The sequence below is a fragment of the Euprymna scolopes genome, chromosome 14 (genome assembly GCF_053919585.1).
Source record: "Euprymna scolopes isolate OS-2025 chromosome 14, ASM5391958v1, whole genome shotgun sequence".
Taxonomy (NCBI): domain Eukaryota; kingdom Metazoa; phylum Mollusca; class Cephalopoda; order Sepiida; family Sepiolidae; genus Euprymna; species Euprymna scolopes.
The window spans coordinates 47805996-47828516 of NC_136495.1; the positions used below are offsets into that span (position 1 = coordinate 47805996).

Sequence of the window (22521 nt, forward strand, 5' to 3'; positions counted from 1 at the left end):
TAATCAATGAATAAAATACTTTATGCATCCAAAAAACAGAGGCCAAAATCTTGTCTGCTGATGTTTGTGCCTTTAGTCACTTTGAACAGTTTTCATTCGTTGCTGTCCACTCACTGACTGCCGACTTTACTCGAGAGTTATGTGATGTATCCATGCCACATCCATTGTCACATTAACAGAAAACTCTTTGTTGTTTTGAAACAATTGCAAACAATGTTTTGTAATTGTTGACATGCTGCTTTTTGATCCACTTTGAGCAAAAGCAGCATCTACTTTGAACACAACTTTTTTATTGACCAATATTTATACAAAAATATTGAATAGATAACCATCTTCTGATATCTTCGACTCCTCTTCTATCTCATGCAACTTCAATTTACCGATCAGACAAAATTAGTTTGCGGATTTTATGTTTTATGGGTCAACTACCAAATCTGGGCAACCTGAGCATTCAGCATCATTTATGTATTTGTCTGTATGTGTCAACAACGATAATGCTAGCCTTGATTTTGACAGTAGTATGAGTACAAAGCCATTCCCTGTATACATTATAAGGCAGTTACTTACTTTGTGTTGCTTGTTAGTTCGGTTTATTGGCCTATCAACAGCTGCTTGGTCATTTAAGGCCTAATAAGTGGGGTTTTTTTATTTTATTTTCTTATTGGGGTTTGTCTTAGTAAAGTAGGTATTTATTTTCCAGTATATCGAGGTGAGTTTGGAGAAAGTTTTGTAAAGGATTTGTGTTGAAGAAAAAAAAATTTTTTTTATAAGGTAGATTAATATATTGGAAAAGAGATTTACCTCTTTCAAGTAATTTAGAATTTTATATTTACAAAGAGATCTTTAATATTGTTAGTGCTGTAATATTTTTGCTGTAAGGGAGCTAGGTTGATGCAGTTTATTAGAAAATGTTTAACTGTATAGTTTTCTTGGCAAGGTAAGCATTCAGGTGGGTTTTCTCCTTTTAATAGGAATGAATGAGTGATATTTGTGTGCCCTGTTCTTGTAATAATCACCTCCTCTTTCTGGTTTAGTACTTAATTTGTAACTACTTAATATATTGTTCACTTATAATAATAAACCCTTTTGTATTTATGTTTGTTTGAGTTATTAAATACTTATGAATAATATTATAAAATGTGGCATATCAACTCTTTTGACAAATTCTATAGCTTTGGTAGAAAGCCATTATGATTTCAAGCCTTTAATATTCTAAAAATAGTTATTTGTGTTATAAATATGTGCATATATGACCTGATGTGGTTTTATGTCATACCAAGAACAAATTGTATTCAACTCACAGATGTGACCCTAACAGGTACTACCAGTTAAAGTTGGAGTGATCTTATATGCCAAAAACAATGTTATAAAAAAAAAAAAAAAAATTAGTTCTTCAACAAAAACTGTTTAGTTTAAGGCAAGGAAAATATAGATTAAAAAAAATTACCTGTGGTTCAATATCATTTTCAAGGCATTTAGTTCCATAGATAAGGCCAGATTCATCCATACTCGGCCTAACTGAAAAAGAAAAAAAGGGAATTGGTTATTCATGTAATAAAATTAGAATATTATGAATTGTATCTACTCAGCGTTGCCCGGGAACCACCAATGCCCTAACAATGTATAACATCTTTTTTATTGTTCACATTTAAGATTATACAGGAATAAAACAAAATGGTAGGTTTTGTTTAAATAAAATATTGCAATAATTATCTCCATAAAACTTTTTATTAAAAGTAAAAATTAAAAAAAAAAATGTCTAAGTTGGCAAGAAGCACAAAAACACACAAATTAGTCATAGAGAGGTAAAAGAAAAAATACTCAATAATAACTCAAATAACATAAAGGAGAGAAGTTATAGTTTAAAATCACAAATACTTATCTCCTTTACCTGAATTGTTGCCATTGTACCAATCTTTTTAACCAGAATCGTTATTTTTTTAAATAAACTGAACTGAATGACATTTTGATAGTCTAAAGAACATACTGGAGGGAAGAAAAAAACAAAGATAAATCAAAAATCGTGTCCCAAACAATGCTATGTAGGTATAAATTTTAAAATCTGGCAAGATAACTTCATACATTAGATTTTACAGCTTCAACCTGACTGAAGATAAATATAGTCTGTTGGAACTGGGCTTCATGACATACTGATTCTTATTAGATCATTATATCCATTGCCAAGGTCACTGGAAAAATGGCAAGATCCTTCTACCGCTCCAGTAGATATCTCACTGCTGATGTAATTCTAAACCTATATAAAAGCCCGGTATGTTCAATGATGGAGTACTATTGCCACATCTGGCCAGGAGTTGCTAGAAATACCTTATCCTGCCTTGACAGAGTTCAAAATAGACTTTGTAGCCTAGTGGGGGATACCCTTTTCTCTTCCATGCAACCTCTTTCCCACGGAAGAGATGTTGCGAGCCTGTCTCTTCTTCATCATTATTTTCATGGCAAGTTCCGATCCGTCCGAGTTCCAATCTATGATCCCCCTCCCCCGCCTTGTCAAACTTTAACGAAAAACACATGCCTAGCTGAAATCACTATCAATAATCTCTCACACTCTTTATCTGCACCTAAACCTAAACATAGATTCCATGAACAAAGCTTCTTTCTTAGAACTGCAGACCTGTGGAACTCTCTTCTGTCCACCTGCTTTCCAGCTGACTACAATTTGGTCGTCTTCAAGTTCAATGTAAACAAATTCTTGAAGAACGGTCCCCTTAAGTAATCCAATTTACCAAATTTCCATTACTAACAATTACTATAATATTATCCCATCGACTACTGTATACCCATTAACCCTTATCCATGAGTGGCCTCCAGGCCTTGATAAGTGGTGACTCCTCGGTAAAAAAACAAAAAATTATATGCTAGAAACGCATAGATTCATTGAATACAAATGGTTCACAGGGAATGTTTGCTTTGAAAACATTTTAGGTAAGCCCTCACCCCCTGTCAACAAATACAACCTATGGTATAGTTAATAATAGTCATAACCTTTTCTGCAATCCAACCATATTTACTATAAATCAACTTTATTCTATGCACAAATTTTCCATCAAGTTTAAATCATGAATCTCCAACAGTGTTTTATCACTGTTCAATCATATGATTCAAATTTGTGAAGCCCATTCAAGATTACACCTCCTACTGATGAAACGACCACTAAAGTATCCCCACAGCTATTCTAACAAGTTATTTGAGTTGCCCCATCAGAAGATTGTCTACAAAGGTCACTACACTCCATTAAGTGAACAGTATGGTTACAATATCAAAACAAAGGATCATATATAATTATTACTGGTTTGAAAATGAGAAAGAATGGTCAGTTATGATCAATACTGAGCGATATATAGTTCGTTAAGTGATTTTGGGCAGATATAAATGTAATAAAGGCTGTTAAGAAGTTTGGGGCAGATGAAGAGATGTTGCAAATGATGAGCGCTATATAAAGGTTGTTAAGTTTTGGGAAACCTTTGGGAGATGATGAGTTCACATTACTTTCAACCCTCCCCCTCTTTAGCGAAAAATTAAATTTGTACCATTTGGATTATTTGGACTAATTTAACTTCCAACCTTCTCCATGTATATCTTGTGAAATTTAGGAATCTGTACAAAATTTCGAATGGAACCCTTTGTTTAATCTATGGGGATGCTCTCACTCAGCTTCAGTGCGGGTGATACTAAGAATACAATTACCAATTACTTAAGACTTCTACACGGTCATAGCTGAGGAAATGAGAGCAAGCTACCCATAAAAGATTCCATTCAAAATTCCATACAGATTCCTGAATTCGACAAAGATTCTAGAGTTGATATTTTTCCTTGAAATTTGCCTCTTTCATAGGTATTGATATTAGATTTTATCAAAAAAATTTTAAACCCTTAGTCAATTTCTGGCAAAATGCTGGTCTAACATTCTAAAATTACTTTTAGGAATAATTCATCCCAAGTTTGTAACTCCTTGCAACAACAAAAAAAAAAAAAATGATATTTTAAGGTTTGACTTATTTTTCTGAAAAATCTGAAATCGTTAGAATTTTTTTTACATAGAAAGAACATCGTTGTTTAGGAATGAAATTTGTGTTTCTCTGCTAGAAAAAATGTTAGAAATCTTTAAAAAAAAAAAAAAAAAAAAAAAAAAAATTAAGGAAAACAGTGCATGTTGTGTTTTACATCTATAAAAAAAATGTCATTAAAATCTGAAAATCATGAATATTATTGTATTTTCCTTAAAAAAATGTTTTTTTTTAAATGCTAACTAAATTTCTAATGTATAATTTCCAAATGTATTATACACTTTCAAACAGCCATAAAATTTTCAAAAGTTATGAACCTATTTTTTTTTTTTTTTTTTTTTTTTTTTTTTACTCATGATAATTTGTATGCAATATTTAATCAAATAAAGCCTAACCATTACTCTGAACATCTAATATATAAAATAATGTAAGGATTTGCAAACTTTGACCTAAATAGCACATTGAAAAAAAAAAAAAAAAAAAAAAAAATCAGCTAACGTTTTGTCAGGAGTTATCGTTCCTTACTTGCTTTTTTTTCACTGAAGCTGTTGCGGACCAGGATATAAATACCCAGGCTCGCTACAAGAAAAAATAATTAAACGAATTGAATGAAGGAAACAAAGAACTCAAATGCTGGAATAAAATAAACATGTCGTTTATTTTCTGTTGAGAAATGAAAGTCTTGGGTGTACACGTGTTCATTCGGCCGTTGACAACTACGCGCTTGGAAGGAAAGGGGAACGCAAAAGAGAAACGCTAAGTGGCAAGCCGGCCTGTAGAAAGAGAGGGTTAAGCTCAGTAGAGAGGCGCGCACATGTCTGTGTTGATGGACCAAAGCCAAAGGGGAGATAGAGTGAGAATGTCAATCCAATTCATGGAGAAAGAAAGCGTATAAAGTGTATGTATGGTCTGTTGGCTTTTTGTCCCACATAGTAGCAAGTGGTGTGAGGTACGCGCGTGTGCGCGCATGCCGAAAAGGCATGCTGTCGGTCTGTAGACCGCCCAGCTAGGAAGCTGGTCTGAAAGGAAGAAGCCACTTATTGCTCTTTCTTTTATAGGTGTTTCCGGTGGTCTTTTGCGCATGTGTGGATTTCCTTTGAAAGGGGAAGTGACGTTGTCCATGCGTGCGTGTATGTGCATACGTTAGCGTGTGTGTGTGTATACACGTGAATGTGAGTGTATGTACGCGAACGTGAATATATGTGCGTGTGTGGACGTGGGCACATGTTTGTGTGCGCGTATGTATATGACAAGTAATATAGCTTGAGATGTGAACGCATGTTTTTGTGTGAGACTAGGAAAGGCTCGCGCAAAGCTTTATTAATGATTTCTTATTTTTCTTTTTCTGAAATTTCTGCAAAATTTCAAATATGACTAGTTTTAATCCTATTATTATTTAATATCTATTTTTTTTTTTTTACTAAAACATAATCCTAAGTGAATATAAATTACTTGAGAATAACACCGAAAGTAATAAGTAAGCATACATTAGGAAATTGTAACTTTCTAATTTTACTTTGCAATTTTTTGGATGACTGTTTTATGATTGAGATCTGACTTTTTATCATTTATTTTACATTAGTGTTCGATATTTTATGCCATTTTTCACCACAAATAAGCGAAAGAAATTGTGAATGAAAATAAAATTCCTGATGGCATACAAAAAAAAAAAAATTTCAAAGAGAACAAACATGGCACACTGACAAGTCCCACACCAGGTTCAGCATCCACAAAATATCAAATATTCATAGCTCAATCCATAAATCGATTTTGTACTTGGTTTAACAAAATTGTGGGTTACAAAATAATTTAAAACTTATTTTTTTAATTAAATTGGCGTTGCTATAATTAATGATTTTATTTATAGCGGTTACTTTCCAGAAGTGATTAAAAAAAAAAAAACGATGTGGTTAAAGGACAAGAGTAGTTTAGACTTGTGATTTTGTGTGTGAAATAGAGCAAAAATATTTCAAAGATCTCTTTCCCGTCTTTCCTACAAGGATGGGTGGGAATAACAAATACTGTGTAATGTTAATACTGTTATTAAACCTTGAAAAAGCATGACTAATTTATTTTACACACATTCATATATATATACTAGCAAAAGTACCCGTTGTTGACTGGGTTCAAAAACAGCCTACAGAAAATGGACTCTGATTTATGAAAGTATGATGGGTTATGAAAAGGAAGGGTTGTAAATTTGGGTTGAATTTGGGGGTATCAAAACCAAAGCAAAATATGATGAAAGTAAAAATAAAACAGATAAACCCCATAATTTATTGTACCATACCTGTTCACACTGAAACACTTATCACAGTATTCTGTAGATCTATATTAAAAAACCTTGTTAAACTTTGTGACATATTTCCATTCTATGGAGGTCAGGTGCGAACGAACACCTCATAATTTTATTATACCATATTTCTTCAAACTGAAACATATTTATCAAAGTATACTTATGCAGATAGATATGAAAAGTCTTTATTAAAGTTTGTGCCTATTTCCATTTTATGGAGGCCAGGCGCGAACGCAGGCCCCACAATTTTATTATACAATCCCTATTTAAGTTGAAACATACTTATCAAAGTATTCTTATGTACATCTATATCAAAAACACTTGTAAAATTTTCTTTTTTAATTTTTAAATTTTTTATTTCCATACTTTGTGGACCAGGCGCGAACAAAATTTTAATGAACCACCGTTCTGCCAGATCAAACATACCCATTCCTGTGTCTCGATACATCTATCATTATATGTAATCAATTTTTTAAAATAGTCAACCATATAGGAGCCTATTCGTGACCAGACACACACACAGACACACACACTCACAGACATTCAGCTTTATAGTATATACATATATATATATTTTTTTTTTTTTTTAATTTTCTTTATGTAAATATAGTCATATCTTGCTATGATGTGCAGACCGTTTAAATCATTATTGATCTCATCAGGCAAGAAAAATTAAATTAAAAACTTTTTTCTTGCTTGATGAGATCAATAATTATCTAAATGGTCAGCACATCATAGCAAGATATGACTTTATTTACATAAAAAAAATGAAAAGTATGAATTTGCTCTCTTTGATCGAGCACTTTCAATGACCCTTGTTGAAATTCAATGATTCTTATCTTTTGAATATTTTTCAACCTAGAATATATATATATATATATATATATATATAGGGTGTCCCAAAAAGATGTATACACACTCCTAAACTGTCTTTGCACTTCAACAGAGTTTTCATGCTTCCAGTAGCATTTTAGAATGAATTTTTTTTTTTTTTCTTCAAAGGTTAGCCTGACTACCATCATTAATGATGTTTACAATGAGTTTAATCTGCAAAGAAAAAACACACATCCGGTTTAAAATTATTTAAAGTGTGTATACATCTTTTTGGGACACCCTGTATATGGGTTCGGATATTATGGCCGACAGCAATTGCTACCCTACACTAGTGATTATGTTAGCATGAAACACTAGTGTCTGTAGGTAAAAATGAAGAATCTATATATTATTACGATAGCGTGTGTTATTTTCTGTGTCACGCTTACATCCGTGTCATTTAATTGTTATGTACTTCCATTTCTTCTAATAAATATTTTTACTAAGAATTCTTTATAAGTTTTGGTTTTGGTTTTGATTATAGCTGATGGCACTCAAGTCATTTAATTTTTTTATAAATAATTTTACTAAGAATTCATAATTTTGGTTCCGGTTTTGATTATGATGGCAATTAAGTCATCTATTTTTTTTTATAAATAATTTTACCAAGAATTCCTCATAAGTTTTGGTTTCGATTATAGCTAATGGCACTCCCAATAATTAATTTTTTAAAAATAATTTTATCAAGAACTCTTCATAAGTCTTGGTTTTGGTTTAGATTTTAGCTGATGGCCCCTTAGTAATCTATTTTTTTATAAATAATTTTATCAAGAATACTTCATAAGTTCTGGTTTCTGTTTAGATTACAGCTGAAAGAACTAATATATATAAGTTATAAAATATATATGGCGATTAAGGTACACTGAATATTCTGCGTTTCATCCACTTGAAAAGTCCTAGAGTGGATGAAACGCGGAATATTCAGTGTAGCTTAATCGCCATATATATTTTATAACTTACTAACTAGCTCTACCTACGTATTGAGCACTTTTGAAGTAAATACTTAAAGTTTACGCATAAATTTATACTTTCGTATATTAATTTTATGTGAGTAAACCAAGTAGTTATATATATATATATATATATATATATATATATATGGGACATTCCATGATAAATCATCCAATAAAAGATCAAAATTTCACCACCACCCCCAGAATTTTTTTTATCCTTTTGACTCCTGTAAGATGCAAGGTGCAATTTTCTAGGCCAGAAACTAAATACTTTTAAACAATTTACAATTTTATAACAATGGGTAGTCCAGTCACAACATGTTGTGACAGTCCTTTTTCGGCCTCTTGGCTTTATTTTGGCTGGGCTCAAAAACAGGGTTCCCACTGATTTCTGGATCTGAAATTTGGCGGTTCATCATAACTTATGTATATCTTACAGGGGTCAAAAGGATAAAAAAAAAATCTGAGTGGGGTGATGATTTGGCATGGAATGTCCCATATATATTCATAAGTTTGGGATTCGGTTTTGATTCAAGCTGATGAACCCAAGTCATATAGATATATTTTTTATTTTTTAAATCGCAACTTTATAATATATAAAAATCGATAGAACATTAACTCTATAATTATATATACAAAATCGGCAAGAATTAAAATATCATATTTAAGCATAACCTGCCTACGCTATACATCCTTGCTAGCTTTGATAAATATTTTTGCAGTTTGAACAAAATAGTTACAATAATATCAAAGAGTCTCCATTTACACTGGATATCTACAGAATGCCAACACCAATATATTACATATGAATAAGTTCCCTGTTGAATTTTGACAGGTCCCACTAGTTATTTAATTTATTTATATATATATATATATATATATATATATATATATATATAAATAAATTAAATATATATATATATATATATATATATATATATATACACACACGTCTATTTATAAAAATCATTATTAGCTACATATGTGCATACATGTTTCTGTGGTGATCTCTTATCAGAGATCTCACATCTCCAGGTCAACAGTGGAAGCATCATTCTAATAAACTTGGTCCAAGAACACTCTTACACAAAAGAAATAAATAGACACCTTTATCATTAATAATAAAGACTGTTTCCAGAGGGTCCTGATTGACTTAGGTAGGATAATATTTATTATTTTCTATCACCGATTAATTGGAAAAACAGTGAAAATAAGAATCCCGAGGTTTGCAGTGATTTGATGCAGATTAACCTATAATATAGATTAATTTTAAATATTTAGTTTTATCTACCAGTGTTTCATGCTAATTCAATCTTCAATCTAGGAAATGATAATTATTTCTGATTAAAGTTGCAAAGTTACCTTCAATTCTACAATCTGGTATTCAACCCATAGGTCACCATTAACGTGGGAAATAAGAGAATTTAAAATTATAATATTTACTTTAATTTTATGTCGTTTTTTTTATGTTATATGTTTGATGGTCTGTGTGAACTGTGAATTCGTAAATGAAAGATATGATTGATGAGTTTGAAATATTTAAATCATTAAAAAAAAAAGTCTGTTCAATGCAAGAATTTTTTTACTTTAATCTTGAATTGTTTGGAATATTTTTTTTTTAAATATCTATATTATATTTGTCTTTGTCTGTCTATCAGTCCATTCGACTTTGTTTCGATGTGGCTGAAATTTTGTATGAACTTTGCTATGATAAGGTGCAGCGACCTAAGTATTGTTATATCCATTTGATGCTCAGTTAAAGATTCGTCACTACAATACCACTCTTAATATACTAAAACTCTGAATTTGCTTGTGATGGTGTTACCGTCTCAAATTTTAACGTGATGACGTCATTTCTCGCAAACTTTTCATGTTCAAATGAAGTCCAAAAATATTTTGTGTGAATTTGTTTTTATGTTTTTAACTACAAAGTTGGAAAAATAGCTGCTAAGGGGTACTGAAAAAAAATTGACTTGGCAGGTGTAGTTCGACATGATGTGTAAGTATGTATGCATAAATATACATTTATACGTTTAACAACATCATTTTTAATGATATGTATCTGGATTTAGGCTCAGATAGTAACAAATAACGCTGAAGAGCTGTATGTTTTATTTTCGATTCTAGCTGATCGCACTCAAGTTATATATATTTCTAACTTTTGAAATCACTACTATATATTGGGTACAATATAATCTATAATAATAAATACAAAATATGCATAAATTAAACTATCATTTTTGCATATTTTATGACCGGGCAACGTTACGCGGTGTGTTAGTTTACTCTAGAATTTTACTCTGAAATTACTGAGCTGATCTGGCTGAAACTTTGTAACGGACGTTTGTTATGATAAGGTGCAGCGTACTAAGTATTATATTATCGGTTTGATTCACAGATAGGGATTAGCATTTGATGCAAAGATGAACACAAATTTGACCATATTCAACAATCAATTTGGCATAAGGCAAAGTCAACTTACTATAACTTTTGCCCATTTTTAATAGGCCAAAACGTCTAGTATACCCATAATTTCCTTTATATATAGACTAGCGGGAGTACCTGGCATTGCCTAGGTGTGGAGAGGTGGTGTAGCTGGGGGAGGGGGGGGGTCAAAACGGCGAAAGGATGCGACGTTGACGGCGGTAAACAGCAAACTTTACACACATGCATCTTAATCCAGAGGGATGGATATTAAACACATTTTGACCAACGGCTTGGAACAAAAAGAAAGAAAAGATTAAAAAAAAAAAAAAAAAGGAATAAACTCAGTAAGTCATCTCCATGAATATTTCACTCTCTCGTATATTAAGACATTGAATTCATTTTGCCATCATTTGTTTGCATTCAAGATACACTTTTTGTTTTGATATATTTCTCGTTGGCATCTTCGAATAGTAGACAAAATACCCCTCCCCATCTTCATAATTTGTTCTTTTTTTTTATTTTCACTTATTTATATTATTCCTCTCCTACCATAGTTAGTTCATTGTTTTATAATGAAATTTAATTTTTTTTTTTTTTTTTTTTTTTACAAAGGCATCACCACATTATCAAGGCCCAGAGGCCACTCAAGGATAAGGGTTAAAGAATGTACAGTAGAAGTTGGTCAATATAGTAATCATTAGTAATGAAAATTTGGTAAATTTAATAACTTATATGGAACGGCTCATCAAGAACTTATTTACTTTAGACTTGAACAAAACCATATTGTAGTCAGCCGGAAAGCAGGAAAACGGAAGACAATTCCACAGGCGTGCAGTTCTAAGAAAGAAGCTTTGTTCATGGAATCTACGTTTAGGTTTAGGCACAGATAAAGAGTGGGGGAAATTATTGATAGTGTTTACAGCTAGACGAGTGTTTCTTGTGAAAGTTTGGCGAGGGGGGACCATAGATTGAAGCTCAGTTGAACACTTTCCATGAAAATAACGATACATCAGAGACAAACTCGCAACATCTCTTCTGCGAGATAGAGGTTGCAAGGAGGAGAAAAGGACATCTCCTACGAGGCTACGAAGTCTATTTTGAACTCTATCAAGGCAGGACAAGTCCTTTCTAGCAGCTCCTGCCCAGATGTGGCAACAGTATTCCATCCTTGGACGTACCTGGCTCTTATATAGATAGAGAATAGCATCAGCAGTGAGATATCTACTGGATCGATAGAAAGATCCCACCATTTTTCCAGCGGCCTTGGCAACAGATTTGATATACGTGTTCCATTTAAGATCAGGAGTAATGGTCAAGCCCAGAAGCTTGTCAAAACTTGAGGCCTCCTGAAGACGAGAGACATTCATTTCAATTGATGACAAATGTGGATTAGAATGTTGATGATGTAAAGAGAGAAGCTTGGTTTTAGATGCATTAAAAGTAACCAGCTACTCCTTTCCCCATTGTACTACGTGCTCAAGATCAGAGGAGAGAGAATTGGAGAGAACTTGCTCGTTTACTGTCTTAGATGTGGTACCATAAATGGTAGTGTCGTCAGCATAAATGTCTACAAATGATGTAAGGATATGATTTGGAAGATCATTAATGTAGATCAGGAAAAGAGTTGGGCCCAGGATGGATCCCTGAGGGACACCGGCATTAATACTGTGAGCTTCTGATTTTTGCCCCTCAACTACTACTCTTATGAACCTATCAGAAAGAAATGATTTAATAATTTAATTTCGAAAATATTACCATTGCGTGTCGTGTTTTCTGTTATTTTCATACGCTGTTTGTCATCTATTATACATTTCTGGTTTGGAAAGAATCTCCCCATATTTTTATTTCAGCGAGGTGTACCGAACCCAGAATGTACATTGTATTTCATGAATGTCTTATTATTATTATTACGAACTCACGAATGTGTTGTTATTATTGTCTATTTGCATTAATAATAATGGAATTCGTAATAAATGAAATGAAAATTGCTGAAAAATGTTGTACATAGATGAAAAATTAATGTAAAGAATTTGACTGATTCTGTTCGTAACTATGGTGACGATTAAAAGTCACCATTCGTTTCGTTTGTATCAGTATATCTAAAGTCATATGATTAAGAAGCGGGGGGGGGGGAGATACGCTCTGCAGGTTTAAGACTGTAATTACGTTCTGCTTCAATTAACATGTAATAAATAGCACACAAGTATAGTAAGTATATACATAAAGACAATTTGTAAGAACACTGACTATAATTTGTCATCAAAGCTTTTGGATATCAATTACATCTCCCACCTAGTTCACTTTAAATTAACAGGTTCATTTTTAAGATGTTTTGTGAATAAAATGCTATTTCAAACTGAACTTTAACAGCGCCCACCCCCACCACCAAATCGCAGTTTTTAAATACTTCAACAATTCTTGAAACAATCCAACTCGCATGTTTTTATGAAGTTGTTAAAATATTAGATTTAACATAAAACAAAAGACGCAAGGGAAAAATACAAAGGTGCCTTTCAAAATATTATTTCAAACAAAATTGACTAGGAATTTAAAAAAAAATACTAGTTGCTCGGTCACAAAATATGCTTAAATATATTTTAATACATGCAGATTTCGTATAAATTATCATAGAGTCAATTCTCTATTGATTATTTCATATTATATTGTACCCAATATATAGTAATGCTTTCAAAAGTAAAAAAAAAAATTATTTGAATACCATCAACTAGAATCGAAACCAAAACCAAAATTTATGGGGATCATTTAAAAAGAAAAAAAAAAAGAACAGAAAAAGGGAAGAACAGAAAAAAGGGTAAATATATATATATATATATATATATATATATATATATATATATATATATAGGAAAGAGGATAAAGGAAATAGCAGATAAATATGGAGATATATGTAAAAGGTAAGATGTATATACATATATATATATATATTATATATATAAATGAAAGTGTCTGTCTATCTGTGTAAATTTCCCTACACAGTATCTCTGTCAATTGTCAGTCTACAGGCTCCAAATTTGATATACAGGGTACTGAGATTTGGAAAAATCTTTGTAATCCGTTTTCGGACAGAAATCTGACTGCTAAGTAGTCAATTTTCAATGATTTGACCTTTGAGAACTCTACCAAACTTCTCTGCCAATTTTGGGTCTAAACACTTGAAATTTTAGATATAGATTCCTTGGATATGGATCTAACTTAATAACTTGATTTGAACCTAAAACAATAAATGTTAAGGGGTCATAATAGGATCAAATTTAAAAAAAAAATTGACCTCTGCAGTCTCTACCAAATTACTCAAATAATTTCTGGTCTAAACATTTGAAATTTTACATAAAGTATATTCAGAGATAGGGCAAGCTTTTTAATCGGTTTGGATCGAAAATTTGAGCTACAAATATATAAATCTATGTATGTATGTTTGCATGTCTGCCTAAAACTTTCGGCAGAGGCGACGGAGTTTCACAAGATCAGTATCGTTTTGAAGCTCGACCCTTCCGACGACAAATACCGAAAAATTGGCTAAAAACATTAATTTCTTCACCCTCAACTGGGCACTTTTCTAAAAGGAGGGGTCGCTTTTTTCACCGATATTTTTGAAAGTCATCCCCTCTTTTCGATTGTCTAGCCTTAATTTAACCCTACGTCAATTCTGGTTTGGCGGTGGTCGTGACAGCAAAGACGTCACTTTTTTCCCATTTTTTTCCTCCTTCGCGGTACAGGTTCGAGCCTGCCTTCCTACCACCACTTTTTTGGGTTTTTTTGCTCAACACACACATCCAAACACCCGGGCAACGCCAGCCACCCATGCTAGTACATATATATAAAACCATATTTTTAATATACAAGTGTCAAGCAAGCAAGCAAGGACACCCGGACGGCCCACAGTTTTATAATTATACAGATTTGTAAGATTTATTTTCATTCTCTGACATCTATTACATAAAGGGCAGTTGTCTATGTGTATGTGCGTTTGTATATCCAACTAAAATTAAAAAGCTATAAAACAAATACCCAGTTAGTATGTTTCTCATTAGCATTGTTCTGGATAATATCTAAAATTTAGAAAAATCATTCTCTAGGGGTCAACTGTTCCGTGTTATATGATAATTTGGAAATAAAATACCAACTCTTTACTCAATGAATCTGTTATATAAAAGAGAGTTGTGTGTGTGCGTGTATCTGGGCAGAGGAGAAAAACGGACTTCGGGAGAGAAAGATACAGAGATGGATAGAGAGAGGTAGATGAAAGTTTTAACAGAAATAGGTTATTTTATCCCCAGCAACGCCAGGTAGCCATGCTAGTTTTTAATAAGTTTGAAAAATATTAGGTAATATCCTAATGTATAGTCGGAAATTATTTACAGTGAAATGTTTTTCTCCTCCCTCCCAAACATTAAACCCAAACAATTTATTTTGTATTAAAATAATGATTTATATCATTTTCTTGAGTAAAAACAATATTTTTGAAGCAAAGTGTAGTATATGTTTTTATACTACACTTCAGATTTCTCTTCTTTATCATTGAAAGAGAAGTTTATCGAAATAGACATGACAGAAAAGAATAGACACCCATACAAACAGTTTATTTGAATTAGCACATAATTTATAGAACAAAATTAAAAATAAATGGTCACAAATTTATAACTAATACTTGGCTAACATTTCCTTTGCTGTTTTTAATGCTAGGAACTTTCTAAACATGGCATTGATCAGTTGACGAATATCATCTTGAGGAATTTCTTGCCATATCTGATGCAATAATGCTAAAAGTTCAGGCTTAGAAGATGGCTTCCTTTTCTTTTTGCAAAGGTTCCGATCTAATATGCTTGGAAGGTTTTCAATTGGGTTTATATCTGGGAACTGACTTGGCCATGAAAGTTTATTAATCCTATTTTGGCTCAATGTTATGAAACCCTAGCAATGTGACAAGGAGCTCTGTCTTCCATAAATAGGTTGTTAACTTGATTCATTTTACCACTTGAGAATATTGGTAAGAGTCCTTCATGTAATACTGAAACATATTTAACAGAATTGATGTTTCCTTCACACTCCACTAGATCTGAGCAACCATCACTCCAAATTGCACTCCAGACCATAACCGAGAAATCCCCATGTTTCCGTGTTGGCTGCAGTTTTTTTAAGTCAAACTCTAGTTGAGGGAGCCTCCATACTCATACTCTTCCACTGTTGGGAAATAATTCAAATCATGTCTCATCAGAGAAAATGACATTTGTCCAAAAAGGTCATAGCTCTCTCCATCATCTCACGAGCCCAATCTTTTCTGTGCTTGATATTGGCAGGATAAAGTAGAGGGTTCCTTCTCACAGCTCTACCATTGTAGCCCAGCTTGTGAGGATACCTGACAGCTGTTCAGGGACCGACACCAGCTTTTGCTGCAATGACAGAGGCTTTGCACCGAGGATCCTCTTCAACATTTCTTTTCACAAGACACAAGGTTCTTTCAGAGAACCTGGGGCGACCTGGATGAGGGTTTGTGCACTATTTGTCCTCATTTGTGAATTGTATGATCACTCTATTAACAGTAAAAAAGAGTATTGAAAGATTTCCTGCTATTTTGCGCTGACTAAGACCATCTTCATGTTGACCTATGATTTGTCCTCACAAAAATTCTAATAGGTTTGATGTCCCTTTTGTTCTGTGGTATGCTTTAATGTTATCGGATGCAATTTTAATGAGATACTCTAAGTTATTTCAGCACTTTCTTATCTAAATATAAATAAGCATATATTAATCTTAGGAAAAATATTCTATTCTTTTCTGTCATGTCTGTGTAGATTGAAGTAAACTTTTTTTTTTTTTCAATCCAGAGTATGCCTTTTTGGGGAACTGGATTTTCTTTGCATTAAAAACCAATCTTGTGTCTAACTCTGCTCTGGTGAAGGCAAGTAAGTAGAAACAATACTTAACAAATATTAACTGTTTACTGTATCTGTGATAATATTGATGGCGCCCCTCCCCTAAGACACAATATCGTAAAAAAGAGAAAGAAAAGGAAATATGACAAAAGACAAGATGAAATAAGTTTATCACAAAACAAAGGTATAGGAAATGGGTTTATCAGCAGAACAATGGAGAGGAAGCTGTTCACCGGGTGTAGACAAAAGAGAGCTAAGGTGGGGTTGTAATCAAGGTGTGGCAGATGATGAGAACAAAAAACCTGGATATATTTTTAGAGTTTTAAGAATGAGTTTTGTGAGACTGTCTGGTTGATAACAGTTGCAAGTTTGATACAGTCGAAAGCAGATCGTGGCTTGGGCCAGGTTGGAAAAGCCTTGAGAGATCGAGATGAGCTGACAGCAACTGACAAATTTGGCTTCGGATTTAACATAGATTTTAATGTGTAGAGGTCGACTGTGTCGCACGCACAGGGTGCAGCTGGTATTTACAGAAACTGTTTTCTTTTGCTCCTTTTAAGTTATATTTTTTTATAGACTTGTGAACCTTCAGTAGCCAACAATATCAGAGATGATGATACGGCCAGAAGAGAAAATGAAAGAAAAGCAAATAACTATTATCATGATATTTATTAGGTGGGTTTCTACCAGTATTTTGTTTGATTTTCTATTTTTGAGCGATTATCCAAATTCTAAAGATATGATCCCCTCATGTCTGCCATTTTGTTTCTTGATATTTCATAACACTAAACTCTATTATTTTTCAAAATGAATAAACGCTTTAAAATAAGTTAAAACACTAAAACCTTATCCAATTAGGTAGAAGAGTAACTTATCTTGCCTTTATTTATTTGTTATATACTTGTTTTTGGACCACTTTTTCATTTTGTTGTCTATTATAAAAAATGGCCAAGAGTTTCACTTGAGTCAAAACATTTCACAACTATTTACATATTTTTCCCCGTTTTTTTCAATGCCTCTATGTACTGGCCTCCTCATAACAAAATTCGACACAATATCGTTTTTTCAATTGAAGAAAAATGCAGACCCCACTTCCAAAAGGATTACTGTATTGGGATAAAAATAAAATTTGTTCAACACAGGAGAATTCCTCTCCTTCCTCCAACTAAGTACTTTACCTTGATTCTGGCGAGAAAGCATGAAACTAAAAATTGTTTTATATCAACTTCTGAATGTTTCCATATAGTTTACATGGGGGGGGGAGTGTGTATAAACAAATTAAAAGTAAATTAATTTGAACAAGTTTCATTAGGATATTCTTTTGTCATAAGCAGGATCTGATTCAGAACGGAAAGGGGGGATAGGTACGAAGAAAGCAAAACTCGGACTAGTATGTCTAATTCAACATCAGCCCCCCCTCCCCATTCCATCTGATTCATATAGCACTAATATTGATGTCAATAGCTGTTCATATTCAGTGAATGTACAAACACTAGAAGTCAATTAATCAGGGATGAAAACAGACAAAAATAAAAACGTTTTAGACAAGGTATAAAACAAGAGTCTCAAATCTATCAACCAAGCTCCAACCTCTGTCCCATCGCTGCAATGTTGCATCCCTGTATCTGCTTTACAAGTATTTTCATGGAATGTACTCTGATGAACTCACAGCATTTATACTCTGGGCATACATACTCCCGACTAACCCGACAAGCAACAAAATTCCACTCCTTCACTATTGAGGTTCATAAATGCCTTCTACTCAAATAATTCCTTCCCTCAGATAACTAGACTTTGGAATTCCTTTCCTATTTCCTGCTTCCCTTACTTAACTAACATGCAGAAGTTTAAATGTAATGTTAAACATCATGTCACTTAATTTCCCACAACATGATCCCAATTAGTAGCCCCTCACATCCAAGTGGCAATATGCCTTGCTTGAAGTAAAAATGTCCTTGTGGCTGGTACAGAACTTGCAAGAACTTAAATGCTTTGCAGAAAAATAAATTTACATAAAAGACATATGGGATTATACCTTATTTTAAGCAATACTTACATGTCAAATTTAAAGTTTTTAAAGAATAAAAAAGTTAGATTTATTTATTATTTAATTTGTTAGAGTTTAATCTCTATTATATAAAAGGAACTCTGTGTGTGTGTGTGTGTGTGTGTGTGTGTGTGTGTGTGTGTGTGTGTGTGTGTGTGTGTGTGTGTGTGTGTGTGTGTGTGTGTGTTCTTTCGTTCCCTATAGACTAAAAAATGGCTGGGCCGATTTTTATGAAACTTCACAAAGGTACTTCATGTGCTTGGCGGTGTTCTTGGGTTTTTTTTATCGAAATGTCTTCAATAAGTATTGATAATCAGTAAGCGAAATAATCCGATGAAAGAAGGAACAGGCGATTTTGACCAAAGTTAACACCTTACACAGCCTAACATCATAAATGCGTTTGAGAAGTTTTATTACTACACAAGCCAAAAGGCCTACCATAAAATCAGCAGTAGGTTCTTTGATATGACAGAGGTGCTTCTGTTTAAAGCACAATTGAAGAATGATACTTGGCTTTTGCATTTTAAACTTTAATTCAAGTCATTATATATAAAAATAATTTTATAAAATCAACAATAATTTCTCTGCAGTGCAATGTAGACTACAATTTTTTCTAATTCCGCTTCTGATTCCAGGAAAATGTTCATTAACGATTCCGATACTAAGTACGATTCCGATTCCTGTGGAATCGTTTTGAAATATACCATTATATAATCAAAACTTTTTGTGTAGCGGAAAAATGGAAATACAATTAAGGGAATTTCGAAAACGATTTGATTTCTTTCATTGAAGATAAGTCAAAACAAATACTTTAACCATGAATTAAACATGCACCATGAAATTAATAATAATCAATTTCAAGAGTTATTTTATATATTAAAAAGTATAAAGAAAAAGTAAGTCATAATTAATTCAACAAAAATACAATAACATCAAATTTCAAGTGGAATAACATGTTTTGTTTATCTTTTGATGGTCATTTTTTTTTGTTTCATTTTCTCTTTATCTTCGATAACTCTAAAATTTAACACTTTTTTTTTTGCAGCAACAATCGCTAATTGATTTTTATTCCACTTCCTAGAATATTCTTATTTCTAAGTGAAATTTAAAAATAAGTAAATCTTTGATTAAATTTTTAGCCTTTTATATTCAATCGTCTCAACTTATGCCTATTTATTTATTTGACTTTTTAAAAAATATCTTAACAATAATAATGTTATTTTTTTAAATCTAAATAAATTGGTTTATTTCTATATTTATTTTTATTATATAATTATATACTTATCGTCCTTTAATGTTTATTCTTATTTAATGTCTTAATTTACCTCTTTATTTCTATAGAAAAAAGTAAATTTTTGGTAATTGTTTAATAAAAGTCATTTATTGAACGTTCGAAATCGCCTCCACCTTAATGCTGTTTCTGACAACCTTTTTGTTTTTATTTTTTGTTAGGGGTTGGAAATTTACCTATGCTCACATCACGACCAAGCCCCAACAGTCCTTTAGCTGAACGGCTCTAAGTGACTAGTTAGTTTGCAAAGTTAGGGTTCAAAGGATTTTAAAAAAAGTTTAAATTTTTTCCTTCTTTCATAAATTTTTCACATTTTTTTTTTATTTGTTGTGCAAAGAAGTTCCAAAAGAAATGTTTAATTGCTTCATTTGCAGAATATTTTAATGAAATGTAAATTTCTAAAAGAAAAAAAGAATTAAATTCACTTACCGCATTTATTTAATAGATAGTAAAATGATTGTTTTCTTTTGTAGTTTTCGAAAGCGGAACCGTCAGTTAGCATAATATGTAGTTATAGCGTTTTTGTTTTTGGATATTTCAAAAAAAAAAAAGACTGTCAAGGTTTTGCGAACTGATACCATGTGATCAATTTCACTTTAGTTTTAGAAATAGTTCCTGAAACAGCTTTAGTTCAGAAAATAGAAAGTAGTACATAAACCTTTTATTTGTTTAAATAATTTGACTTTGCTTGTTTTATTTTGTAAAAAAATATAAAGATTGACAAGATATTTTTTCATTTACTAATGAGATTTTTCATTCATTTACTAATGGAAGAGTGTCGGGAAAAAAAAAAAAAAAAAAAAAAAACTTGCCAAAAGAGAAGCCCTCCCCGCCTTTTTTAGTCACCAGTAGGAACATCCACTGATTTTTTAACATGATTTACTCGCAATGAGAGCATAGTAAAATCTTTTTTCTCTCAGATTACGTATTCATCAATTTTTTCATGGACTTGACGTAGTTAGGCTGCTTTATACATAAATAAACTTCACTCACAAATGAAAACAATGTTACCTTGCGGCCCCTAAAGTTTTGCAACAGTGCAAACAGATAACTAATGATGAGCCTCGAAGTTTCGAAACAGACAGACAGCACCTATGTATGTGACAGAATAAGAAAACTCATTAAGATAAATAAAGATTACCTTTAAAGTAGTTAATAAAATTCTTGTACATCATATTAAATATGTTATGAAAAGTTATATGATGTTTTTATCGTAAATTTTTGACAGCATTAATCTCACTTCAAACAAACATAAGTTCAACTTAAAAATATAAGAGAATCGTAATGAAAGAATTGTAAGCGTTGGGCGGCCTGTTTAGTTATAAAAGTTGTAAATTGGAAATCAAAATTTATAAGGAAACGGAAGTTTTGTTTTGTTTCACAATGTTCACAAACAATGATTTTTGCATAAAGTAAATGTTCAATAGAAATGTATATGTGTAACTTGTGGTAAATTGTGTTCATATTGTCATGTCTTTCTGTTTTGTTTTTTTTCAAACTGGCTGTAAAATTTGCAGGAAAGTAATGAGAACAGTCAATAACTATGTATGAATATATATTCCATTTGCATGTAACATTAGAGAAGACAATTCAATATATATTCAAGTCAATGAAAGTATCAGTAGTTAACTGAAGTATTAGTATTGTTCGTAAACAAAACATTCGTTTTTAACAACGAAAAAACTTAAATTATCAAAGTTTTAAGTTTTTTACTAATTAGTCACCACTTATCAAGGCCAAAAACCACTCGAGAATAAAGATTAATGAGATAGGATTGCCAATTAATAATCAATAATATTATGAGAAGATTGAAAATAATGGAATGAACAAAGTTTGATTAGTTATGGGGACAGTTTATGACAAGTACTTGTTGACATCAGATTTGAAAACGGTCATGTTGTTGTCTGCAAGGAAGCAGTCCTGTGGTCATGTGTTCCACAGATGTTCCTAGAAAGAAACTGTTTATTCCATCTTACACTAGTCACATGGAGAAAGAATGAAAAATCGTTTCTTTCTTTTTTTTTAATGCAATGAAAAAGGTATGCCGCCATTTTTTTTTATGGTTCATAACACGATAGTAAGTAAATAAAAAATCTATCTTCAAACAACTGATATATTTATACATCGGAGGTAGAGTTTCATTTCATTAATTCTTTAGATGTGAGACCCGCATAATCAACTCCAAACAAAAATGGGACAAGGGCCAACATTCCACAAATAGAAACAATTCACTTTAATTAAAGTCTGCACAACAAAACATTCATGAAAATCTTCACAAGATTCCAATCATATCATTATCATAAGAGAAAACTTGCATATAGTCAGACAGCACAGTGTATGCCCTCATTCGTGAGGTATGGCTGAATGGACTATGCAGGTAATTGCTAACCTTTTCCAGAGTGCCCCTTTTTGGGAAGCTCAATTAGCCACACTAAAAAACCTTTCTTCTCTTAAACCTAGTGGACAGAGAAAAAATAATGAAAACCTTTTGGCTAGGATCAACCAGTGGTATCTGCTTGGTTTCAGGAGGCTGTACTCCTAGGCATTACCTCTTCATTTCTGTTGCACCCTCTTTCATGAGGGAGTGCAGACAGAATGGCGCAGGTTATTTTTGTTTGCAATCGTTGGATTCTTCTCCACATTTAAAATCTACTTCTTTTGTTTATGCGTTAATCCTGAGCCACGACTGGATTCACAATGATGAACAATCACAGG

At 32.3% G+C, this 22521-nt stretch overlaps 1 protein-coding gene across 1 annotated transcript in view; it reads right to left on the minus strand.

The window, feature by feature from the left end:
* Window positions 1-22521, minus strand: part of LOC145292979 (uncharacterized) — a 485581-nt gene that overhangs the window by 343844 nt on the left and 119216 nt on the right. The window contains exon 2 of the mRNA XM_080139221.1: window positions 1448-1518. Within this exon, the coding sequence (XP_079995347.1) occupies window positions 1448-1507 (60 nt within the window). The 5' untranslated portion in view covers window positions 1508-1518. The remainder of the gene's footprint in view (window positions 1-1447; window positions 1519-22521) is intronic.